Here is a 25,094-nt window from a genome sequence, read left to right as displayed (position 1 = left end):
GGAAGATTATGATTTTCAAATCCTATCACTACCACCAGCGTTTCTTCTTTAGAATAAGTACACACATTTTCTTTAACTCTAGGTAATCTTGTTTAAAATACAAACCAATCCTAATTATCTAATTAATTCATCATAATTGGTTAAGAAAGATCTTTTTTTTTAATCATACCCCTTAACCCACCCTCGCGTTGACCAGTAGTATTTCCCTCTACCAATTTATTTTAATATTTGTTCCCGCTATTATTTATTTATTTTCAATTCATATTTTTTACTCATCTGTCCATACCGTAGATCAAAGGAGCATCAGACACAAGTTTTCACAGTCACGCAGTCACATTGCAAAAGCTATATCATTATACAATCATTTTAAAGAAACATGGCTACTGGAACACAGCTCTACAGTTTCAGGCACTTACCTCTAGCCTCTCTAATACACCTTAAACTAAAAAGTTTAAAACTTAAACTTACTATATAAGGCATAAGAATAATCTCCAAGATAACTTCTTGACTCTGTTTGAAATCTCTCAGCCACTGACATTTGATTTTGACTCATTTCTCTCTTTCCTCTTTCATTCGAAAAGGTTTTCTCAATCCCAAGAAAGATCTTAAAGATATAAAATATATGATCATTTTAATAACTACTATCATTTGAGTTCTTACTACCTTCTGAGTACAGTGGTCAGAGCTTCACACATATTAACTCTTAATCGTTGCAAAAATTCTATGACAGTAGTATTTCTATGATTCCTTTTTCACAGAAGTACAAATTGAGGCACAAGAAGGATAAATAATTTGTGTAAGGTTACAGCTTGTAAGTAGCAGAGCCAATTATCCTGATTGTGGCTTGCCTAGTATCAGAGCCCATTTTCTTAGACACTGCACACTACTGCTCCTCATCCAGGATTAAGATCATACACTGTGATTCTCTAGTCCCATTTCTGTCTTTGGCTAACATTTGGCCGGAGCCCATCGATTCAGCAGTGTAGCCAGTGTGTGGCAGGATAGAAGATATTTCAGTAATCTATTTCTGCAGAACTAACCGTCCCACATCTTAGTGGCTTAAAACAACAGCAGTTTATTGTAGCTCACTATTCTGTGCATTGACTGTATGGCTGTGTTGGTTGGAGTGTTGGTTGGAGTCCCTAATGCAGCTTGCACTCAGCTGAGGTTCTTAGGTACTCTTCCTTGGGCCTTTTCATGTGACTTCTCTCTTTAACAGCAAGGTGAATGGGTTCCAACAGCCTGAGAACAAGACATGACTTCCTGGGTTTGAGTTTCTTCCTGCAACCAATTCTGTAATGACCAGACTTACAAATTGCCCCTAAAAATCTTAAGGAAAACTTTCAACTACTATGTGTAATAATACTAAGTAGCTCTTTTAGAATCTGGTGCTAGGAAAACAGAAGGGCCACTCTTGTTTAAGAATTAATTTTTTCATTAAACTGAATAGGGAGAAGTTGTTCAGACTATTTAGGAACACAGAATTCTAACCTCAATCATGTAAAATGTAATATATTAAAAATATGGTCTTTCTAACTTGGCCAAACCTGTGATTTTTTTGTTCCTAAGTCATGATAGCACCTCCATTGCATTTCTTTCTGGGGAATCCACTTGCCAGTTCCACGTGCATTGCACCTCCAACTCTTAACACTTCTGGTGTCTTCATGATCTGGTTTTGCATTTTTCAGAATCTTTGCTTCTCCCTGCTCTGTTATTCACCTCTTTTGGTGGTCATTGACTGATTATCTCAGTTCTGTTTCTGCTAGTGAACTGTCTCTTACCTGTTAAATCCAGGATGAGGGTCATCATACTTATTCAACTATTAAGAATAATTCCAGTGTAACTTCCAGGCCTGTATTGCCAGTTTTGTGAATAAATTCTGTTATTTTCCTGTTGATTTTCCTGAGATGAGTGACTAGTGTTATTTTTTAGGTCTGTTTCATAGCTTCATTCTCAGAAAAGTCATGGGTGACAAATAAGGAAGGAAAGAGAAACTAAACCCTAGAAACTTCTTTGAACCAGGTGGTCTAGTCTTCTTCTTGCTTATGTGATGAAGAGAGGACAAGTGACATCTCTTTAATCAGATGCATTGCTAGATAAGGATGGACACCATCTAGAGTACTTGTAAAAAATTCTCACTCATCATCATGCTTTAAGCCATTTTGCAGTTTTACGTATTGTCTGTTATATATGTTCTTCCATCCCCTATTTCAGTATTTTTAATCCTACTTTTTTCTTTCTCTCTGATCTTAAAATGTGCATGTGAATATGCTAGTTATTCTTTTTTTTTTTTTTTTTTAAATGTGCAGGCACTGGGAATCGAACCCGGGTCTCTAGCATGGCAGGCAAGAGGCCCGCCCTCTTCATCTTTTTAAAGATTATTTTGTCTAATTACAAAAGTATGCATGCTAACTATAAACAATTCAAATATAAAAGTGTGTGAAATAGAAAATGAAAGCTCTCTATAGTTCTTCTAGTTCCTCAGGATAACCATTGATGGTCTTCTAGATTTTTGTGTCCTTGTACTAGATACATATTTAAAAGTCATGTATGTTTGTTTTTTCAACAAAAATAAGACCATAATATACCCTCTTGTAATTTGTTTTCCATTTACAATACTTTATCTAGGATACCTTTATCTGCTTATAGATATTTAACAGCTATGAAATATTACATAATTCATACCATGACTCATTTAAGCAACTCTCCTATTAACTGACATCTGGAATATTTCCAGTTTTTTGCAATTACAAAACAATGCTGCAAGGAACATCCTTTTCCATATATTTTTGTGTACCTGTGTAAGTACTTCTGTTGGATTAATTCCTAAACATTGATTTGTTAGGCTAAAGAGCATATACACTTATATTTTAATAAATGCAGCTAAATTTCTCTTTTAAAAGACCTAGTAATATTTCCACCAATATCATTGGAGACATTGTTGCTAATCCAGGACATTGTTAATCTTTTTGAACCTCACCAATCTGATAGGGAAAAAGCCGTGCTTCACTGTTGCTTAATTTGCATTTCTCCAGTTATTAATTGTGTTGTCATATGGTCTTTAGCCATTTACTTTTCTTCTTCTGTAAGTTGCCTATTTTTATTGGGCTAGTCATCATTTTCTCATTGGCTTTGACATCTTCTGGTTTGTCTTAACCATCTGATTGTTTTTGGGGTTTAGGAGCCAAGTGAGAAGAAGATACCTTTGGACATGTCCTTGTTCCTCAAGCTCCAGAAGCGGGTCACAGAGCTGGAGCAGGAGAAGCAGGTGATGCAGGATGAGCTGGACCGCAAGGAGGAGCAGGTGCTCCGCAGCAAGGCAAAGGTGCGCAGCATTGTCCAGCCTCTATGGGCTGCAGGCAGGCCAGGGAGCTGAACTGGGTGTCCATTTCTACAGTCGTCTATTTAATGGCAACTCAGCCCAGAATTAACTTAGTAAAGCAGTATTTGAATAAATTAGTGAGGCCCAAACTCTCCTTATTGTTTCCTGTATAGCAAGTATTCTAAGTGTATAAATGTAAAACTTAAAATATAACATTTTTACTTTATATTTTGCCTAGGAAGAAGAAAGGCCACAAATTAGAGGTGCAGAACTGGAATATGAGTCACTCAAGGTAATGGGAAGTTTCTTACCTGAGACTTCGAATATATTGTTTTGGCAAGTATTATAGAGATCTGTACAGAATCTTACTTTTCTTCAGAGATCATCATTAATGTTCTCTAGAACATCATTATCTTGTTCTTTAGCTAGAGGTTGCATTGGAGGTTCTAGCTTAAAGCCTTATTCAGTCATTACTGTAGCCTTGTGTTGTTTCCTTTTATAAATTCTATTTCATACAAACTAGCCTTCACTCTAAATAGGAATAAGAGAAGTAGTTGACATTTGAAGCTGTAGAGGGCAGTAAAGGGCATGGACTCCAGAGTCAGAGTGCCTGTGTTCAAATCCTGTATCCATTACTGTATGGCCGTATACAAGTTACTTATCCTCTCTGTTTTCAGTTTTTTCATTTATAAGATGAGGATATTGATAAATTAGGTTTTTCATGAGTATCCAATGAAATAATAAATGTAAACTGCTTAGAGGAATAGTGCCTAGCACATAGTAAGTGTTCAACAAATATTGGCTGCTATCGTTATCATTATCATTTTTAAATACAGGTACTTTTCCTACATCAGCTCTGTTCTACAACAATCTGGCAGGTAGATATCTCGATCCCTGTTTTACAAATGAGGAAATTGAAGTTCATGTACATAAATAATTTCCCTAAAATCACCCAGCTAGAAACTGTCAGGAACAGAATTTGGACAAGGGTATCTCTGGCTCTCAACTCTGTGCTCTAACCATCAGCTGCCCCATTTGAAACTATGTATTTGTAGAGAAGGGTGGCTGGGTATTAGTTTATAGAGTAGAAACATTCTAATTAATTTCTTTTAAGTTGGGAGGAACAGGATAAAGGTGGAGATTTGTCTCTTCTTAACGGTTTTAAGGCAGTTTCTAACTAGACAGTGATTAAGATGTCACTGTGTGTCACAGTGCAGTTGAACAGAGGACAGAGCATTGATTAGGAACAGTGGTTTCTAAAATGCAGAACATCTCAGGTAGCACAGTAGAAATTAAAAAATAGAGTTCTATCCCTAATTCAGAGTAGGCTGTGCTCCACCCTGGCTCCTTCCTCTATTTTCTAGAATCTGGGCATTTTTGAGCCGCACAAAGTTCTGAGATCTGTTAGATATCAAGTCCTCTCCAGCTTCAAAAGTTTTCTAGGATATTAATTAATTTATTACTGTTAAATTTAGTTTTTTCAGAGATTTTCTGCTTGTGTCAGTTTTTTACAGTTTTTTACTTTTGCAAGTTATATTCTAAATGGTTGGAAAATTATAGTAAGGTTTACAATTATAACGAAGCAAAACTAAAATTTAGAAAAGCCATAAAATAGCATATAGGAAACTCAGTATTATTTTAGTCTTTACGTATGTGTGAGAATTCCTAGGCTCTTTCCAAATGGTCATGAAGCTGTTTTTTCAGTAATATTGCTACAGGTGTAGTTCTGATATATTATTTCCTAATACTCTGATTTGAATATAATTTATATGTATTAGTAAGACCCTATTCTCTGAGAATTTACCACTTTCCATGATCCAGTACTGCTGATTACTGCTTCCTCTCCAGGCTATATGGCATCTCAGTATAAAGAGAATGTTTGTCCTCTACCCTGCCCAAACCCACAATTCTTCTATCAGCTCCTCCCCACCTGAAGATAGGACTTGACTAATAATACTTGAATTTGCTTTACAATTTGAAAGTTTTTCTTATACCTTATCTCATTTAATCATTGTCACAACCTCTGAAAATATTTTTATTTCCTTTTTAAAGATTAGTAAACTGAGGTTTAAGAACAATAGAGATTTCCTGTCAGGTGGTAGAGTCTGATCTCGAATCCATGTCTCCAGACCTTAGGAAACTTTCTAAGACACCTTAGTTTTCTATTATTACTTGTTTATAAGCTAATTTTTACACTAGACAAATAGCACATAGTATTTACTTTTAAATCCCCTAAAGTGTCCTTTTAGCCTTTCTAAATTATAACATAAATCCATTTTTTTTGCTCCTCTAACAATACTACAACATGGATGATATTTTGTCTGAAAAAGGGAAATGGAAGCAGAAAAATGTCATTTCTATTATTTTTTACCCTCCATTGCCTTTTGTACTTCCTGTCTAGAAGATAAAATCATCTGACTAGCCAGGTAGTGCTCAGCAAACATTTAAATCTAAACCAAAGGAACTTTCTGTATGTTTCTAATAAGTTTAGAAGGCTCACTTGGTGTAGGTATAGGATATAAATTTAGTTGTTTATAGACACCTAAAGTCTTGGCAATTCTCTGGGTATCTGGCCTTTATTGAAGGCATACAGCCTTCAGACCTAAGGAGCTACCATCCTAGTGCAATTTCTCATTTGACCTGTAGGACACTTCTACTTTCAGGCCCCCAGACCTGACAAAAATGTTATAATGTGCCTGTGGTCATGTTAATCTTGGTCGTATATTGCAGCTGTATATTCCCTGAGTCTTACCCACCATTTTTAGACCTACACCTTTTAAAAATGCTTTCAATTAGGGTTCACCTAGTTATTCAAATTCCTGACCCAAATTTTAAAAGAATCATTCATCATACCTTCTGATATTCCTGCTTTATATGCATGTTTTGTGTATTGACATCTAAATGAATAGAGTAGGTAATCATGTGATTGGAGGACATCCCCAACCCAAAATAACTGTCTCACTGACATTTCACTAGGCTGGGCTGTTCTCCTTTGGATCACATCCGTAAGTATAGTTGAGAGCATTTTCTGAAGACAATTGTTAAAATGCATGTGATACTTTGGAGAGGCCTCCTCTAGATTTCATTCATTAGCTTAATTGGAATAGATAAGATTCATTCTTGCCAACACAGAGAACCTAGCCCTATCAGAGTGAGAGACAGGACACACAAGTGTCAGTGGGTAGTGTCAGGGATGATGGCCAGACCTACCCAAAGTTCAGAGTGTTAGAACTGGGACTTTCAGGTCCTGGAATAATCCCCTAAGAGCATCCATGGTGGCAGAACTGGGATGGAGTGCTGAAAGCAAAGTGTATGTCCTAGCCAGCATTGCCAAGTGCCAGTACCCTTAATATAGAGACAAATACCTCTCTCTCCTCTCTCCTGGCCCCCTCATTCTTCCCCATCTGGTTTGGACAGATGCGCAAAAGTCAATGCTGATATTAATGTGACGTTTGATATGGGTCAGGCCAGACAAGAATGAGATAGGATGGGATGAGAAAGGCCAATGAAGAATGGGAGTAGAAATCTGTCTCCAGCTCCTCTTCCCCTGCCTGCCTTGCACAAAAATGGGCGAGTAAAATATTCACTGTAGTTTGTTTAAAATGAAGTTTCTAAATGGTAAATTTTGTTATGTATATTTTACCACAATAAAAAGAAGGAAAGGAAAACAAAAACGAAAACAAAGCCCAGACCACAAGCGTTCCAAGTATTAGGCCAGTGGTTCTCAAAGTGTAGTCCCTGAACCAGCAGTATCAGTATCACCTAGAAACTAGTTGCAATACAAATTCATGGGTTCTACCCCAGACCTACTGAAATGGAAATTCTGGGGATGTGGCCCAACAGTTTGTTTTAACAGAATCTCCAGGTGATTCTGATGTACATTAAAATTTGAAAATACTGTATGAGAGCTTAAGCGGCAATATAAAGACATTCATGTTTTTCAAAAATGACCATTAAAGACCTGATTACCAAACAGTGGGAGACTAGGGTTGGGAAGGGACATTTATTTTCACGTGAGAGTGGATTAATTGATGAAAGAAAGGATTAGATGTTCTTAAGCTAGAGAAAAATAACTAAAAATTGTTTTAATATAACATGTTGAAAGGTTTGAATGGTACTACAAAACCAAGACTGCTCCTTTGGGAAGAAATAATAAAATATTTTATCTTTATAAGTATTTTGCTTCCACTATCATAAGACCTTATCCCATGTCTTAATGAGGCACCATGGGCTTTTAAGTACCTGTCTACTTCTTTGACACTTTTGTTTAGTGTCAGTCTCATTCTGTTTTGGGTTGCCAGTGCCATTATTTGAACAGATGTGGACAGGGCAGTGGTAACTGGTGGAAGGAAGATGGCTGGTAGTGTGTGGGAGTATGGAAGGGTGAAGAATGAATATGTCCACCTGGATGGCTGAGGAAGATGTGGCCTCTCATTCCCTCTCATCTCCCAAGGCTTCTGCCTACAACTTCACAAGCATGGCACACATGGAAGAAGTTTTTTAATATGTTATGTGTTGTCATCCAAATGCTAAAGGGAATTTTATCAGTTTAAATGGTATGGCCATTTTTTTTATTAGAGGTTAAAGCCTAAGATTTCGTTAATCTTTCCATTCTGCTTTACAAAGACAATAAGAGAATATTACTCAAGATTTCAAGGATCAAGCTATTCTGAACCATTCATTAGAAACAATCTGACCAGCTGGTCCCTCAAATTTGCCATTGTATTTACCCACTAACAAACCTCGGCTCCTTAGGACTAAGCTGAACTCATCCCTTAGAGCTCAGCAGTCTCTCCAGGCCTATGAACATCCCTGGGCAGGCCTAGAATAAATTTGTCTTTGGAATTTGGGTTGACGAAACAAACTACCATTTACTTTGCTCAGTAATTCCACTTGATATAACACTTCCTTAAGTTGCAGCACAGAGTTCCCAACAGAACATGGGAAGCTATTTGCTAGGGTATCTCTGACAGCATTTTCCAACACAGTTCTTCTACCAGCTTGGGAGAAGAACAGTTCAATGTAAAGTTGAGGATTATGGTGGTGAACTTTTCTTTGTCTCTTCAAACAGCGACAGGAACTAGAATCGGAAAACAAAAAACTGAAAAATGAGCTAAATGAATTACGCAAGGCCCTTAGTGAGAAGAGTGCCCCAGAGGTGACCGCTCCAGGAGCTCCTGCCTACCGCGTCCTCATGGAGCAGCTGACCTCTGTGAGTGAGGAGCTCGATGTCCGCAAGGAGGAAGTCCTTATTTTGAGGTCTCAGCTGGTGAGTCAGAAAGAAGCCATCCAGCCCAAGGTAAGCATGAGGAAAGGGTTAAAGAGCCCTCCTTTTTTTCTTATCCATCCTCCATTTCTTCATTTAAAATAAGCACTGCAAATTTGTAAATTCTACTTGAGGATTCAACATTAAAAAAAAAACCCAATGTTGTTTTAAAACTGTTGTACATACCCATTTGAGTGAACAAAAAACTAAAGAAGACCCAAATGATCTTCAAAGTCTCACTGTCTGCTCCTGAGCAAAGGGCTTTTTAAAATCATCTTTCTGTAGTAATCTGGCCACAATTAATTTCAATCTAAAATAAAATTCTATTAAATATTAACACTCATGAATTGACTTGCTGTGGGAGTCATTTAGTGTTACTTTAAAATTGTTTGTTGAAAAAATAGCCTATTTACTCTAAAGATAATATATGAAAAGGTTAGAAATTATATCAGTGAGTGGCAGCTACATGAAGATGATTTCTGCTCACTTCAGAGTCGTGTTTACAGGGGGAGCCATCCCAACTGGTAGGGGCTGTGTTCAGGGCTGCAACAGAAAGGACCCTAACCCTGGGGGATCTACATGGCCCCTGGAAGTCCTTCCCTACCCTCAGGTAATTTGAGAGGCAACACTGGTGTATGCTAATGAGAAATGGGCCTTTTGTCACTTGCCATCAAAATGAAAACCTGGCTTGGGTCCTTACTCCTTACCCATGTGTGTACAGTTACCAGCCATTGAGGCAATCAGCTGATCCCAGCTTCATGATATGCCATATAAAAAGTGACCATAATGTATCATGAACTGGATGCTTAAAAAACACAAGAGTGCTTCTCATGTCTGCATATAGTCAAGATACTGTACCTGGCATATGTTTGGATTTGATAAAGGCAACTCACACCTGGGATTAACACTGATCCAGAAAATAACAAATTCTGAAAACAACTAAATAGTCTTGGAAAAAATCCCAGTAACAAGTGATGTTTTATAAAGAAATGGGCTTTCTTGTGAAAAATCACAAACCTTTAAGTCTGAAATGAGAAGAGTTCCAGAAGGGAAATCTCTGTTTAGGCTTCATGTAGCTTTCACCTTCCTCTAAGACAGTCTCAGTTTGGTTCCCATAGCTACGGCTGTGGCTGGGGCCTCAAAAAAACAAGGATTCCTCTGGCTCCCTCTGTATGCTAACTCCAGCAGGGTCTAAAACCAAGATTCCTTCCTCTGATTTTCTTGCAACAAACTGGTATTCACATAAGGCACTTCAGTAAAAGTTAAGGGAAATGAAAAGAAAAATGAACCAAGGAGCCTAAAAACAAACTAGCGCACATACTTCCGGTTTCATATACTCTCACTTTTCGAGCTCACATCCCAGTGTGAGACAACTACTCTTTAGGCCCTGTTGGGCTGGCCCAATCTAAGGAAAGTCCCTACCCTTCCAGCTCCCAGCTGACATACTGCAGTTGCCATCCTGTTTCTATCTCAGCGGTCTTGTCCTCTCTCAGGAAAAATACCCATGACACTGGTTTCAAAGCTTTCAAACACCCCAGAGCCACTTGCCCCACTCGGTTTTCTAGTCAGAGAGACATGGCTTTTCACAACTTCTTTGCAGGGAATTGGGAATGGTTGAGCCCCTCTAGGTCTACTCTGTGACTACTTCAGGAGACTGAACTAACTCTCACAGACCTAGGATAAGAATTTTACCCATATTCATATAATGAAAGGGTATTCACTCACATACTCAAAAATATTTTACAACCAGAAAAACAAAACAACTCAAAAAGAATCTCAAGCACCTGTTCCTGAGAAATATAGTTGCTCTCACATAAATATCAATGTCTGCCTCATGCCAATTCCATGTATATTAATTTATATATACATTTGATTTTAGGGGAAACAACTCATGATTATTTTTACAGTTGGTTTTTATTGTGATGGGAACTCATTCATGGAATTTATTCATGGAACTAAGGGTTTATTGTTTTCTTCCTTTTTTTTTTTTTTGCTGCGGATTTGTGATTTTTTTAGGATGACAAGGTAATTATAAGCTTTTTTAAAATTTTAGTAACTATTTCTCTTTTATCTTTAGTTTATAGGTATCCCCTAATATATGCAATTAGTGCTTTCTGGCCACAAATTCTATTTTGTAATTTACAAGTAGTTTCCTGTTTGACTCCTTCCTGTTTGAAAAGTCAATGGGACAATAATGGAAGTAATGGGCTCTAGTCTGGACCATAGAGGAGTCTCCATGATTTCCAGTATATAGTCAGCAATATAATTCACTATACTAGTTTTGGTGGGCTTCCTGCAATTTAGGAGCATAGGCTTTCATTTATTCCAGCTGTGGGTTTGTAGGCCACGGGTGAGGAGGAGCCTGAGGAGGTAAGTACACGTTTTGTTGTTGCCACTTCTGTCTCCCTGAGTATAAAATCCATAGCTAGGATGACAAGTGGCTGTTGATGAGGTTGCAGAGTTAAATTTCTCACCACATCTGTTTCACGTATTGAATGACAGATATTGATGGGTTTTCTTACATGGTAGGAACTTCTGGTCACTAGCACAGGAGAAATGTACTCTGAACAGTGAGTCAAGAGCTTCCTAATGTTGGTGGTCTGAATCTTATCCATTGCCCAGTCACAGCTTCTTAGCTATGGTTGGCAGGATGAGGAAAGGAGTAGCTTCTTCCTACCTGGGTCAATAGCATACTAAGATCCTCTCTTTCCCTTGAACTAGTTAGGCAAGTTACCTCATTTACCAGTAGTTCAAAACTGAATCATGTGGGTCCTCAGATGTCAGACAGTACACATGTAGCATTATTTAATATAGAAACATGGGTCTTTAAAAGTTACTATTTATGCATCTTAAAAAATCTAAGTTTGACTCTTTATAAGAAAGACTTTCAGCCCTTTGGAAAAAGAAAAAAGAAAATTCTACATGAAATATGTACTAAAATATTTATAAAACATAACTGAAGAAATGCTATAGATGGTATTTATGGGAAAGGTTTTAAGTATCAGTAAAATGTAAGCTCTTTGTTAATAGCAGATTATATTTGGTCTTCTGAAAGGATGCCTTTATAAACTTAATAAAGTACAGCATTAAGAGAAAAGTGGGATTTTTTAAAGATTTTTTTGTAAACATTGAATTTCAGAATCAAGCATTTGTAGATGTCTCATTGGCATTAAAATTTTCTTGGAACTGGTCTCTAAGATTGTGGTATTTGACATATTCTACTGAGTCCTTCATTGTGAGACCTTGCTTTAAAGCAAACGTTGACTAAAGGATCAGATGTACACTACTTAAACAAATAAAACGGGTCATTGGGTTCTGAAGTATCTGTTCTTTAGAGGCTATAGAGCTGTGCTTATTGTCCATTCTTGCCCTGATTAAGGAGAGAGGGAGGGAGAGGAAGAGAGAAAAGAGAAGAGAGTAGCTAAGTAGAAGCAAGATTTTGAAATCAGATTGGTTTTCAAACAGATTAGACCAAAAAAGAAAAATAAGGTAAAAATGTTAGCAGAAAAGTCCTTTTTGTACAAAAACCTTAGTAATTCTGACCTGTCAGATGTTAATTTTGAAAGCTTATGGACCATGCTATACAGTATTAGAGGAAAAGAGTTGAGTAATGCCAGATCATAGATATTTACAAGGAGTTAAATCCTTTTCATTTATATATATATCTAAAGATATGATAAAAATTAGATTTGCTGAAGCATATCATCTGAATACCACCTTGTTCTGAGTTTTAGGCTTTATTAGTCAAACTTTCGGTGTTTTATTGGGTGTTTATTCTAACTGGTTGGGAAGTAGTTGAAGGAACAGCTTTGTACATTACAGTAAATATATGCTCAGTGTTCTTTCCTGGTTATTTTTCTAATGTTACATTCTTTATGGAAAGTTGGGTGTATGTGTGTGTCTTTACATAATGTACACATAGCCAGTCAGGGATTTTATTTGCAGGAGAGTGTTACTCTAGAACCTCTCCAACTTTGTAGTAGAGCATTAAGGTTATCAGGAGAGGGAGTGAAGTTGCTTCTTTCTAACTGCTGTTGCCATACTCTTCTCTACTGTAACCAAATACAATCTGCTTACTCTCCAGTAGGGCAAAGTGTGATGAAACAGATAAATTCCCCTATTCTGAAGAAAGACATATGTTGTTTATGGTCCAAAGCTTTTGAGTTGAGTCTTAATGTGGAAATGTATCACTTTCTTTCCTTCAGAATACAATGACAGATTCCACAATACTTTTGGAAGATGTACAAAAAATGAAAGATAAAGGAGAAATAGCACAAGCATATATTGGTTTGAAAGAAACAAACAGGTAAGTTGGAGCCTTCTTTTATTAATTTTGATTTAATCACATTCATCTTTTGTCTTCAAACCAGCCTGTTATACTAAAAAAAAAAAAATCAGTTTTTATGCATAGCTTTATTAGACATGAACTCACCTTCAAAGGGAATCCAGTTTTTCCAGTATATTCCCAGTTATAATATAATTTAAAATATATTAGCATTATCGATAATGAGAGGTGTCAGAAAGCATGTTCTTTGCATCAAAGAAAGATATTTTTGTATTGTTAAGGCCTTATCCTTGAGGAGACTGCCTTGAGAATAAATACCAGTTGGACTGTCTTTGGTTGCTTTTTCATTTGTTATTCAGTGTGGTTATTTGTGGATGTTTGGAGGGATAGCTGCAGCTTTCAGTAATTGAAGCTTCGTGTGAAGAGAGGTGATGAGGTATTTGGAATCGCATCAGTTTTGGCCACATAATGTAAAGGTTACTGTGACTTTTAGGTTGGGAACCTGATATTTGAGGCCAAGTTTTTGTCATGTTCCCTAAGGTGTTCTGAAAAAATATTAACTTCAGTTTTATCCCATTTACCCTGAACACAAATGAAATTGCAAAAGGTATTTAACTTCATCTCTTTACCCTTAAGAGTCTTGAGTAGGTTGATTCAGAATGCAAGATATGTGCTGTCACTAAATGACTGAAATTTCCCCACAGCTTTCCTTATAGCTCAGATTATCCCAGAATGGAGACTCAGATCTGGATTCCCCCAGCCTTTCTACCACCCCTTTCTCGATAGAGCCTTAGAGAGCTATTGAACCCTGAGCGTAAAAGACTACATGCTGGGCCATTTTGAAAGAACATGACCAGTAGTGATCATAAAAGAAAATGGCAGTTCTGGAGATTTGTATTTTCAATATACAACTGTCTCTTGAAGCAAAGTGTCAGGATTAATACCCATAAATACTTCCCAAACTGAAGAATATTGCCATGAAAAAAGCAACGTACTTGTTATCTATTTTGTGAACAGGATGAAGAATGCTTATTTGATTAATCTTAATTTTCAATTTATGAAAATGAATTATTAACATAACTTATATCTAAGAATGTGTTGGCATAAAAGAGCCTTATCACACTGTTCGTCCATCCACTCAGCTAGTTAATCATCAGAAATGTATTGCAATGCCCACTTCATGCCAGGCTTTGTAGGCCACTGGGGAGATAGGCAAGAGAGTTTATTCCAAAGATAGAAGAGGTTTTTGAAGGGTCTTTTTATTTTTTAATTTTTTAATTAAAAAAAAAAATGTAACAACAAACGCAAACATTCTTAACTTTTGATCATTCCGTTCTACATATATAATCAGTAATTCACAATATCATCATATAATTGTATATTCATCATCATGATCATTTCTTGGAACATTTCTATCTATTCAGAAAAAGAAATAAAAAGACAACAGAAAAAAATTCATACATACCATACCCCTTACCCCTCCCTTTCATTGATCACTAGCATTTCAATCTAAATTTCTTTTAACATTTGTTCCCCCTATTATTCATCTTTATTCCATATGTTATACTCATGTGTTGATAAGGTAGATAAAAGGAGCATCAGATACAAGATTTTCTCAATCACATAGTCGCATTGTGAAAGCTATATCATTATACAATCATCTTCGAGAAATATGGCTACTGGAACACAGCTCTGCATTTTCATGCAGTTCCCTCCAGCCTCTCCATTGCATCTTGACTAACAAGGTGATATCTATTTAATGCATAAGAATAACCTCCAGGATAACCTCTCGACTCTGTTTGGAATCTCTCAGCCATTGACATTTATTTTGTCTCAGTTCACTCTTCCCCGTTTTGGTCGGGAAGGTTTTCTCAACCCCTTAATGCTGAGTCTCAGCTCATTCTAGGGGTTTTCTCAATCCCTTGATGCTGAGTCTTAGCTCATTCTAGGATTTCTGTCCCACGTTGCCAGGAAGGTCCACACCCCTGGGAGTCATGTCCCATGTAGACGGGGGAGGGCATTGAGTTTGCTTGTTGTGTTGGCTGGAGAGAGAGGGCCACATCTGAGCAACAAAAGAGGTTCTCTTTGGGGTGACTCTTGGGCCTAACTTTAAGTAATCTTGACCTATCCTTTGTGGGGTTAAGTTTCATATGAACAAACCCCAAGATTGGGAGTTTAGCCTATAGCTTTGGTTGTCCGCACTGCTTGTGAGAATATCAAGAATTCAACTTGGGGAAATTGAATTTTCCCCCTTTCTCACCATTTGCAAATACTTTTTTTTTTCACTCTTCAAATCACTCTGGGATTTATCAGGACATCACTCTGGACAAACCAACAAAATCTCATGCCCTACTCAAGGTTCCATGTACTTATGGTGTTCTATTAAGCTGTCTACATAAGTTATATTAGGAAATGCACTAGTCAAAATATAAATTTTGTTCCAAATAAACTTTTTTGCTTTAATCTCACACATAAAGTAAAATTTTAAACTATTGATTACCATCTATTTTCAGCACCCTGCAGTAATGACATTCCTTTGTTCTTCTTCATGCAAAAACATTTTTTAAATTTGTGCGCTTAGTCACTATCATTATACACTCTAGGCATTCCTAGATGATACCATCTCAGTCTTTATCATCTATCTATCTTTCTGATTTCATTTGTGCCCCCAGCCCTCCTCCCTCTATCATTCTCGCATTCAGCTTTTTTGAAGGGTCTTAAGTAGGAAAATGACATAATGAGATTTTAATGTTAGAGAGATAGTCCTGGCTGCTATGTAAAGGATGGACTGCAGTGGAACAAGATTAAAAACATAAAGACTAGGTTAGTGTCTTTATGTTTGTGTTAGTGTCACAATCAATGTCTGATTATGGTGACTCGGATGTTAGCAATTGGAATTCAGGGAAATGGGACACTTGGAAAGATAATAGGAAGATGAGGTTAGTAAGCCTTGTCATTTACTAGTTGTGAGTGAAGGACAGGAAATGATGCAGGGTTACTTTGAGGTGTCTGCCATCCACACTTGGCTAGCTGTGCTGATGCTATTTCATGATTATGGGAGTGGTAATGGGGTGTGGTGAAGTGCATGGTGGAGATGATCATTCATTTTGCACATGTTGAGTTTAAGGAGCAAGGAAGACATCCAGGGCAAGAAATCCATTTGGCAACTGAATATATAGCTCTGGAGCCAGGAGAGATTTGTGAGCTGAGATTATAAATTTTATAGTTATTGGTGTGTAATCATAACTGAGATCATGAAAATAAACAAGCTCACTAGGGTGAAATGGCAGAGGGAATATAGAAGAGCATTCTCTTTAATTTTTTTTTTTATACAACATAAAAACAATAACAGTATAACAGGAGGAGTAAGAACCTGAGCTCTGGAGTCAGATATCACTGGGCTCTACTACTAACCAGATGTATAAACTTTGCAAGAATCTTCTAAGCTTCTGTGTCTTCCTCTAAAAATGTAGCAAATGATATTTGTTCAGTTAACAGGAGAACTGAATAATATAGTGCATGTGAAAGGGTGTAGCACAGTGTCAACACTCTTAATAAACATTCAATAATATTATTTTTACATCCTAGGTAGAAAAAAATCCACATCATTGTTATTATTTATTAATTAAATATATTATTGATGAAATCTGACAGATTTCTAATATAGAAATTTCTCCATGTCTTAAGATTAATTTTTTACACAAAAAAATTTCTTAAAAGCCATGTCATAAAAGCTGATATTTTTTGAGGGTTTTTTTAATATGCTGTATGGTGGGGTCACTTTTCATTATTTTTCCCTGTGAGTATCCGATTATTGCAGCATCATTTGTTGAATTTTTTGTTTATTTGTTTTGCTTGTTTGTTTGTTTATTGGGAAGTGCATGGACTGGGAATCAAACCTAGGTCTCCTGCCTGGCAGGCAAGAATTCTACCACTGATCTACCCTTGCACCCTTCAAAAAGAACTTTGGAAAACAAAGCAATTTCTAAATGGGAAATCAGATTTTATTAACCTAAACAAGCTCCTATCCAGAAGACTTTAAACTGTATTTTGAAATGAATTACAAGTAAAATAGCTGAAGTTTCTATGATAACTGTATGTGACTGTTATGGTTAATCTCTGATATAATATTTGACATATAAAATTACTCTGATAATAGATTAAAATGTCAAAAGCAGAATCTCTTCAGCTTTTCAGTCATTACTTATTTTGCAGGAAAAGTACCTCTAGATCCTTGATTATTTCACTGTAATTTCTACCCAGTTTTTGTAATGATGTGTATTACCCATTTTTTAAAAAAAATAAGCAAAAATAATCTTTGTGGTAATGTTTTAAAATTATCTCTAATGAATAAAAACAATCTTACTCATTTAATCAAATATTTACCATGTGCTGCTCTTGACCATCATCATCTCATTACCATCCTGTATCCCTTTGTGTTTTGCATTGTTGTTCCTTTTGCATGGAAGATCATCTGCTATGGATTGCCATGAGTTGAATGAGGATGGAGAGCTGTGGCTGGTTTATGAAGGGTTAAAACAAGCCAACAGGTTATATTTGTCTCGTCAAAATGAAATGTTATTAATTTGTTGTTTTTCTTACTAACAACAGTGACTCCTTGACTTTAACATCTATATTTCTTGTGCAGTTGTTGTCTTACTGGATAAATTAGCTTCAGTCAGATTTGGAACTTTCAGCCAAACACCCACTTAAGGGATGCTGTTCACTAGGGGAAGGATATTAAAGCTGAAATTAATTAATGGTGACTATATCCTCCCATAAATGAAGTATGTTTTCTGGACTTTCCTTCAGATAAAATTTAGGAATCTTTCTCTCCAGGAGCTGGGAAAAAAACAAAACCTTTCAACTAGGCCCCAAACTACCATGGGAGAGATTAGTATTTATTACTTGGTAATTTCTTATTCATAGTAATGATCAAGCTACGGGATAAACTTGCCTATGGCAAGATGACTGCATCTTTATACATTATTATCATGCTGCCTAGCAGCAATAGTAAGTGTACGATTTGACATTCTATTTGGTTATCATGAAATTCAGATTTGTGAAACGGCAAATCAGGAAAGTTTCTTACAGAATAATAGTTCAGAATAATACCCAACCTCAACTTGTTAAATGTGTCTAGAGGAAAGCAAATAAAGTTAAAATAACAACACCTTTCTAACACAGACATTCGTCTGCTCTAATGATATTTTTGTCCTTAAAAAATCTCACACAAATACCATTTTAATGGTATTTTAAAAATATTTAATTTTCTCTCTGTTCGAGAGACTTCTGCTTATTTTGCTTTATTTGTCCTAATAATAAATCATTGTCTTCAACGTCAAGGTGCATATAGGTTCAAATCTTGTTGAAATTTTTTAATCACTAAGATATTTGTAGTCTGCTACTAACAGTTTACTTCCAACGGTATCAATAAGTTTTATCCAGCAGTTTGCAACCAAGGAGATTAGAATTAAAGAATGTCAATTCTTTCTCAATACTTATATGTTAGCAAATTCCTAACCATGACTCTGTTTTGCATTTAGAAAAGGGATGACTGTAGAAGCAGGGGTGCATGGTAAAGGGGGGATGCTATGATTCTCATGTCTTCACTGTTGATATCCTGATCTGCTTATGGGCACAGCTGACTACATGTTTGCTTAGAGAAGCAGTGACCACATTATCGTACTAATATTTATATTCCAAAACCATGTTTTGTTAGGATTCTCTCACTGACATGTGAGTTTATGGGGAAAAAGAAGCTGACATATTAAAATATGTGTATATGTATATGTATATGTATGCATGTGTGTGTGTATATATATATGTATGTGTGTATATAGTATGTATATATGTATATATACCTATATACATATATATGATAGATATATAGAGAGAGAGAGGAATAGAAGCAAACTTCAGAATTGTCATCTGGATTGAGTTAAATCTGTCTTGTAATTAACTTATTTAGTCAGTATTTCCTATGAATCTGTTAAAAAAACAAACTCTCCTGTTTCTCAGGGCCTTTGAGTACTACAAATATAGTAACAGTGTCCACAGTTCACAAAGACACAAACATGAGAACATTCCTTTCTATTTCTGGCCCTCGATTGAATATCTTGATTTTTATCCAATCACAGACACTCCTCAATCTAAAGAGTTTTTCCTCTCTTCCTCCCCTTGCAAGTAAGCAGTAAGCCTCACACCTGCTAGGCAGGGGACTTGGGCGTCATCTCCTCTTCTTACCTCTATGGCCTCTCCACAGGCTCCTGGAATCCCAGCTCCAGTCTCAGAAGAGGAGCCATGAGAATGAGGCTGAGGCCCTCCGTGGTGAGATCCAGAGCCTCAAGGAGGAGAACAACCGGCAGCAGCAGCTGCTGGCCCAGAATTTGCAGCTGCCTCCAGAGGCCCGCATTGAGGCCAGCCTGCAACATGAGATCACCCGGCTGACCAACGAAAACCTGGTAAGGAGAACTCGGCCTGGTCCCACACACTTGTCAACAGCCAGTGCCTATCCTTGCTTGGCACGCCTACATTTTTTTTAATCAAACTCGTCTTTTCCTTGCTGGGAAAAATTACAACCCCACACCCTCCTACTCTAACATAAACAGAGTATGGAAAATATTAATAGGTTGATAGAAATTTTAAAAGCTTATGCATGTATTGTCAACCATGGAAGGTTCTTGAGTGCCTCCGTGTTCCCATGCCTAACTTGGAGGGCCTGGAAGAGAGCCACTAAGTATGTGCTGGGCTTTTGATATCTTTGAGAACTCAGGGGATCTGATTCTTTCAGTCTACCATTTGAAGAGTTTTGTTACATGATTGTCACAACAGAGATTAAGGATAGCCTTTGTTTACCTTTAGTTCCCAAGCAGCCACTAAGGCTATCCCACCCTCCATTTCAAATAGCAGGTGGAGGTTGCAGATAAGCCAAGAGTTAAAGTTTAGGTCTGGGAAAGCTATTGGCAGAACCAAGAGGGGGCTTTTAGATAGGAAAGAGAGTCATCAGGATTGAGGTTTATAGATTTCTAATTCTTTATAATAGAATTTAGGTTGTGCAGTGAATGAGATTTTTTTTTCCCTTCCCAGATTCTGAAAAGCTGGCATGGAGTCCAGTTTTCCTTCTCTCTTTCCTTTCCTCCTTCCTTCCTTCCTTCCTCCCTCCCTCCCTCTCTCTCTCTACCTCCCTTCCTTCCTTTCCTCTGTTTCTTACAGAAAATATTTTTTTGAAATATTTATTTCTTAAGAGCAAAATAACATTTACTACAAATATACAAAGTTTTAAAATTTGGAAGTTTGATAAACATATATATTTTATTTAAATCACTGAAAAGGTATAACTCTACATTTCTATGTAAAATTGATATTGTAGTGTCACTAGTTTAGGATTGCCCTAGGTATTCTTTAGGATTGGCAGGGATGGTTTTGGTTGGGGTTTGGCAAGTTATGGTAGGTAGCAATGTCTAACTAAAGCTTGTGTAAGAGTGACAACCAGGGTAGCCTCTTAACTGTGTTTGAACTCACTCAACCAATGATACCTTATTTACACTTCTTTTCCCCCTTTTGGTCAGGATGGATTATTGATCCCACAGTGCCAGGCTCAGGTTCATCCCTGGAAGTCATCTCCCACATCTCCAGGGAGACTTTCACCCCTGGATGTCATGTCCTATGTAAAGTGGGGAGGGTAATTGTTTCATTTGTAGAATTGGGCTTAGAGAGAAAGAGGCCGCATCTGAGCAACAAAAGAGGTCCTATGGATATTCAGCCATCTTTTATATGAATTAGAAGTAAAACCCGAAGGGATTATTTTCATAGTGTGTCTTTGCCTCTGAAGATAGCTTTCTGCATGAGACTCCATTGTAGAGGTGGGGAAGGACGAAGAAGGCAGTATCTGGGCTCTCTCCAAAGTGACTAAAATCTCACTAATTTGTGGGGAAAAGTTTTTTGAATAATATAATTTTTTTGAAATGTTTTATTACTTCCAGATATATTATTGCTTGAATTAAACTAACAATGCTTTGATGACTATGACTTGATAACTATGACTGAATAATATAGTATTAATTGACCAGTGTACAAATTCTGTGCTTATAAATGATTGTTTTAAAATACAAGGTGAAACCATGAAATGAAGATGCTTCTGGGTGGCTTGTGGAACGCAATCCCTATTTTGTAGTTAGATTCCCAGTTTGTTCACTAAATTGGTTAAGCATTTCCCTTGTAACTTTCTTTGCAGTATTAATTTGCTTGGCAATTTTCCATAGCTTATATAAAAATAAACTAAGCCCTTAAATTCCAAGCATGTAGAGTCTAGTTAGTGAGTTTGCTTGTTAATAATGGGAAAATCCTTTTGGGTAAGCTGCTTTTCCTGCCATTACACTGACTACTAATTAGGGAAAATGAATTCAAACTTAAATAAATGAAATTATGTGATTTTTTCAAAACCATTAAGATTTATCAGTCAAAATTCTGTATAGTACTTTGGGAAACACTAGAACAGGATGTTAACACAGCAGTTGACCTGGGCTTAGTATTTCTGGAAACTCTCCCACAAACCCCTACCCCCCCCCCCGCCCCCCGACTCAGCTACTCCCCAAACATTTAGAAAATTGCTTTTTCTCTCTGATCTAGTGAACATACTTCACAGTCCTCCCTTTGAAGGTAGACGGCCACCGCTTCTCACCTGCCTCTCCAAGTTCAAGCTATCATGCTAACATGGTCTTGGTTTGCACTTTAATTTACCTCCCCCACTCTTGCAGCTGCTGCTGGCTGCAAAAAAAAAAGTACAATTTGTGTACATCATAAATGTGGGAGGCCAAGTTGGGAAATGAAAGCCTTATCTGAGTCTCTTTCCCTGATGAATGATGGGATGCTGGCCATACTCTATGTCCTACGTTTTGTTAATGATGATCATGAGAAAATTAGAATAATCTATACTAGAAAAATAAGAGGGTAATGACAGGTGACAAATCATTGCCTTTTGAGTACATACCATTTTATTATTGTTTTAAAATATTTCAAACTTATTTTGCTGAAAAGTAGTATTCCCCTCAAAGACAGAGAAAAACAAATATGCATTATGCCTGTTTTTTCAGTATTTTGAGGAATTATATGCAGATGACCCTAAGAAGTATCAATCATATCGGATTTCACTTTACAAACGGATGATTGTATGTAAACTCAGAGTGCTTTTCCCTTGTATTCCTGCTACTTTCGGCACTCTATAACTGAAGAGCACACTGGCTGCCTGCCCCTTCCCTGGAAGTCTCAAAAACTTTCACAAAATCTATCTCTCCCCAGAGCTTTCTTTTAGCCAGTGGTGTCACCTCTGTCAGTGTCCTGCGTCCATGTTTGGTCTGTTAACACTAGGCTTACAGTGTGATGGAAGCAAAATGCAACTTGAAAGATAAGTAAAATCCAAGAAGCACGACTAAATACCTTTGAAATGTTAACAACTATTCCTTGAGAATAATTGGTCTAGTATCTAAATCTACTCTTGTCCAAACTGGAGAATGAGTGAATATTAGTACTTTTAAATGCTTTTTTTTTCCTATAACATGAGATACCATTGATTCTTTTCTCAGCTCTTTCTGAGTCTCCTGTTATTTACTTCCTTTTTAACTATTGTCCTTTAACTATGGCTGTCATTTGAGAGAATTCTTCATTTAACAGAAAGCCATTAATCACAGTTTTGCTTTTTTTTTTTAATCCCCCTGCAATGTAGTGTTTTTGTTTTCTCTTTTTGTATAAAGCATTTGAAACTATCACTTTTCTGTGTAGGTGAGATTATATCCCCTGAGAGTTGTTAATGAGCAAGTTTTGCCACTTGCCACCAAGAAATTACCACTTTGGTAATTTATCCTGCTCTCTTATTTCTGTTTCTTCTGATTATTCAACTTACTTTTTTTTTTCTTTCTTTCTTGGTGGACGGGGTCGGGAGGGGCAGTGCATGGTCCAGGAATAGAACCCAGGTCTCCTGCATGGAAGACGAACATTCCACCACTGAACCACCCATACCCCTATTTCAACTTACCTTTTAATTCCCAAAACTTTTTAACTTTTCTTAAGTTATAGGGATATTTTAGCATCTACAAAGGATAGGTCTCATGAAGATGGTGCTTCATATACGTGGGGCATCAGTCAAAGCACCTACCAATGTACAGTCATCCTTAAAATTTCTCCACAAAATTTTGTGCTTTCCTGAAAATTTATTTTGCCTTTTCCCCCTTTAGAAAACATTTCATGGGTCTGACAAAACATTCTACAGATATTTTATTGTTTTATCCACATGGGGAGTCTATTTGAAAAGACTTCACAGTGAGGCTGCTATCCATCATGCTGTAAAAGATTTACTGCATTGTTTATTTTAATGTTTGGCTTTTGTTGTAGCTGTATTTCCCATGCCTGCCAGTTTTAGCCAGGTGGTGAGTCCACCATTGAGCTTTTCTGGAGCTTTTATATAAAACTAACTGCTGTACTGTAAAACTAACAGTGTGATTTTTGTGTCTACTTTCTCTCTGTGCATTTTAGAAATCCTATTTTCATTTTTTTTTCTCATTTTGATCTTTAGGATTTGATGGAACAACTTGAAAAACAGGATAAAACTGTCCGTAAACTGAAAAAACAACTGAAAGTATTTGCCAAAAAAATCGGTGAACTAGAAGGTATTTAAACATGTTTTTATAACTGTTGCTGAATTTTTATTTTATGTTGCTACAGGAATAGGTGATAAAGGTTTGCATGCAAATATTAGGGCTGATAACAAAAATAACTTTCAGCAAAGCTGGTTTATGTGGCATGGAAATTTCCATTGCTAGGTGAGGTAAATGCTGTTCCTTTCATTGTAGTAATAATTTACAAAGGGAGAGGATTCATTTATTCACTGAACAAACATTTAATGTATATCTTCTATGTTCTAGGCACTGCTAAGTAGTATAGCATCAAGGTTAAGAACATGGATTCTGGAGCCAAACTTCTTGGGTTCAAATTTTGGCCCTTTCACTTTTTAGTCATGTGATATTGGGCAAGTTCCTGAAACTCTCTATGCCTCAGTTTTCCCATCTACTAAATGGAAGTGATAATGGTATCTACTTGCCATGATTTGTAAGATTTAAATGAGTTAATATATGTTATACATTTACAGTAGTGCCTGACACATGTAAGAGCTGTATAAAACTGAGTTATCATTACAATTATTATTAATGTTAGGGACACTAAGATGAATAAGACAGTCTGTTCCCTCACAGAACTCACAGTCTAATGGAGAATAAAAGAGAAATGAAGAAAAATATGAATTTTTATTATAAAGAATTTAGATTCTTTTTTTAAACATTCATGATTTATACTTTAAGATGATGAGAGAATACCTTCAGACCTAATCAAATATCAGTTGTAATTATTGTATACAAATGAATCTTGTCTTATGGATTAATGTGTTGTTCGTTTAACAAATATTTATTGAGTTCTTACTGTGTGCAAGGCATAGTTCTAGGTTCCGGAGACATAGCAGTTGTAAGATTAAAACAATTTCTAAGATTATTCCAACAGTGTACCTATTGCCCAAGTGGCTTTAAAATCCCTCCTTGGAATTGCCTTCAAATTTATGTAAGCTATTCTCATTCTGACCAAAAATGATACTGCTCAACCTGATGATCCCTCTTGTTCTTTTCCATGTCACTCTGCATGGTCTTACTTGGCTCAAAGGATGACAATACCCCATCACTGGGGATGCTCAAAAGAATCTACCACGGGTGGGCAACCATGGCTCAGTGGCAGAATTCTCGCCTGCTGTGCCGGGGACCTAGGTTCAATTCCCAGTGCCTGCCCATGCAAAAAAAAAAGAATCTACCATGATTGACTTTAAATGTGATTTTCATTCCTTCAACATGTCAGCCCCGTCACAGCTGCTCCTTCTGTTTGATCTTCCTTACTTCTCCTGGTCATGTCCTGCTCATCCTTTGATACCAGAGGCTTATGTCACATCCTCAGGAGCTGCCTTTCCTAATCACCCAGCCAGACCTTATGACTCTGCTCTCCTTATACCATTTTGGCTCACGTCTTTTGTGGTTTTTCACTATGTCTTGTTTTTGTAATTTTTCTGTTTCAATTACTGGCTTCCTCAAAGGTCTTTGAACTTCCTAAGCATAGGAACCACATCTTATTTCTCCTTGGTTTGCAGCATCTAGCATAGTGTCTGACCTATCATAATCATTCAGTAAATA

The 25,094-nt window shown here is 36.8% G+C and overlaps 1 protein-coding gene across 12 annotated transcripts in view; it reads left to right on the top strand.

The window, feature by feature from the left end:
- MYO5A (myosin VA) overlaps nucleotides 1-25,094 on the top strand; it is a 278,306-nt gene that overhangs the window by 228,031 nt on the left and 25,181 nt on the right. For 9 of the 12 annotated variants that reach the window (XM_077127928.1, XM_077127929.1, XM_077127918.1 and 6 more), the window contains 8 exons: nucleotides 3,182-3,325; nucleotides 3,561-3,614; nucleotides 8,394-8,621; nucleotides 12,794-12,894; nucleotides 17,343-17,423; nucleotides 19,139-19,337; nucleotides 21,969-22,043; nucleotides 23,444-23,537. In XM_077127928.1, the coding sequence (XP_076984043.1) occupies nucleotides 3,182-3,325; nucleotides 3,561-3,614; nucleotides 8,394-8,621; nucleotides 12,794-12,894; nucleotides 17,343-17,423; nucleotides 19,139-19,337; nucleotides 21,969-22,043; nucleotides 23,444-23,537 (976 nt within the window). The remainder of the gene's footprint in view (nucleotides 1-3,181; nucleotides 3,326-3,560; nucleotides 3,615-8,393; nucleotides 8,622-12,793; nucleotides 12,895-17,342; nucleotides 17,424-19,138; nucleotides 19,338-21,968; nucleotides 22,044-23,443; nucleotides 23,538-25,094) is intronic. The other 3 variants (XM_077127921.1, XM_077127920.1, XM_077127922.1) reach the window with 3 other exon arrangements.

The sequence above is a fragment of the Tamandua tetradactyla genome, chromosome 14 (assembly GCF_023851605.1).
Source record: "Tamandua tetradactyla isolate mTamTet1 chromosome 14, mTamTet1.pri, whole genome shotgun sequence".
Taxonomy (NCBI): Eukaryota; Metazoa; Chordata; class Mammalia; order Pilosa; family Myrmecophagidae; genus Tamandua; species Tamandua tetradactyla.
This window is presented reverse-complemented; position numbering and strand designations above follow the sequence as displayed.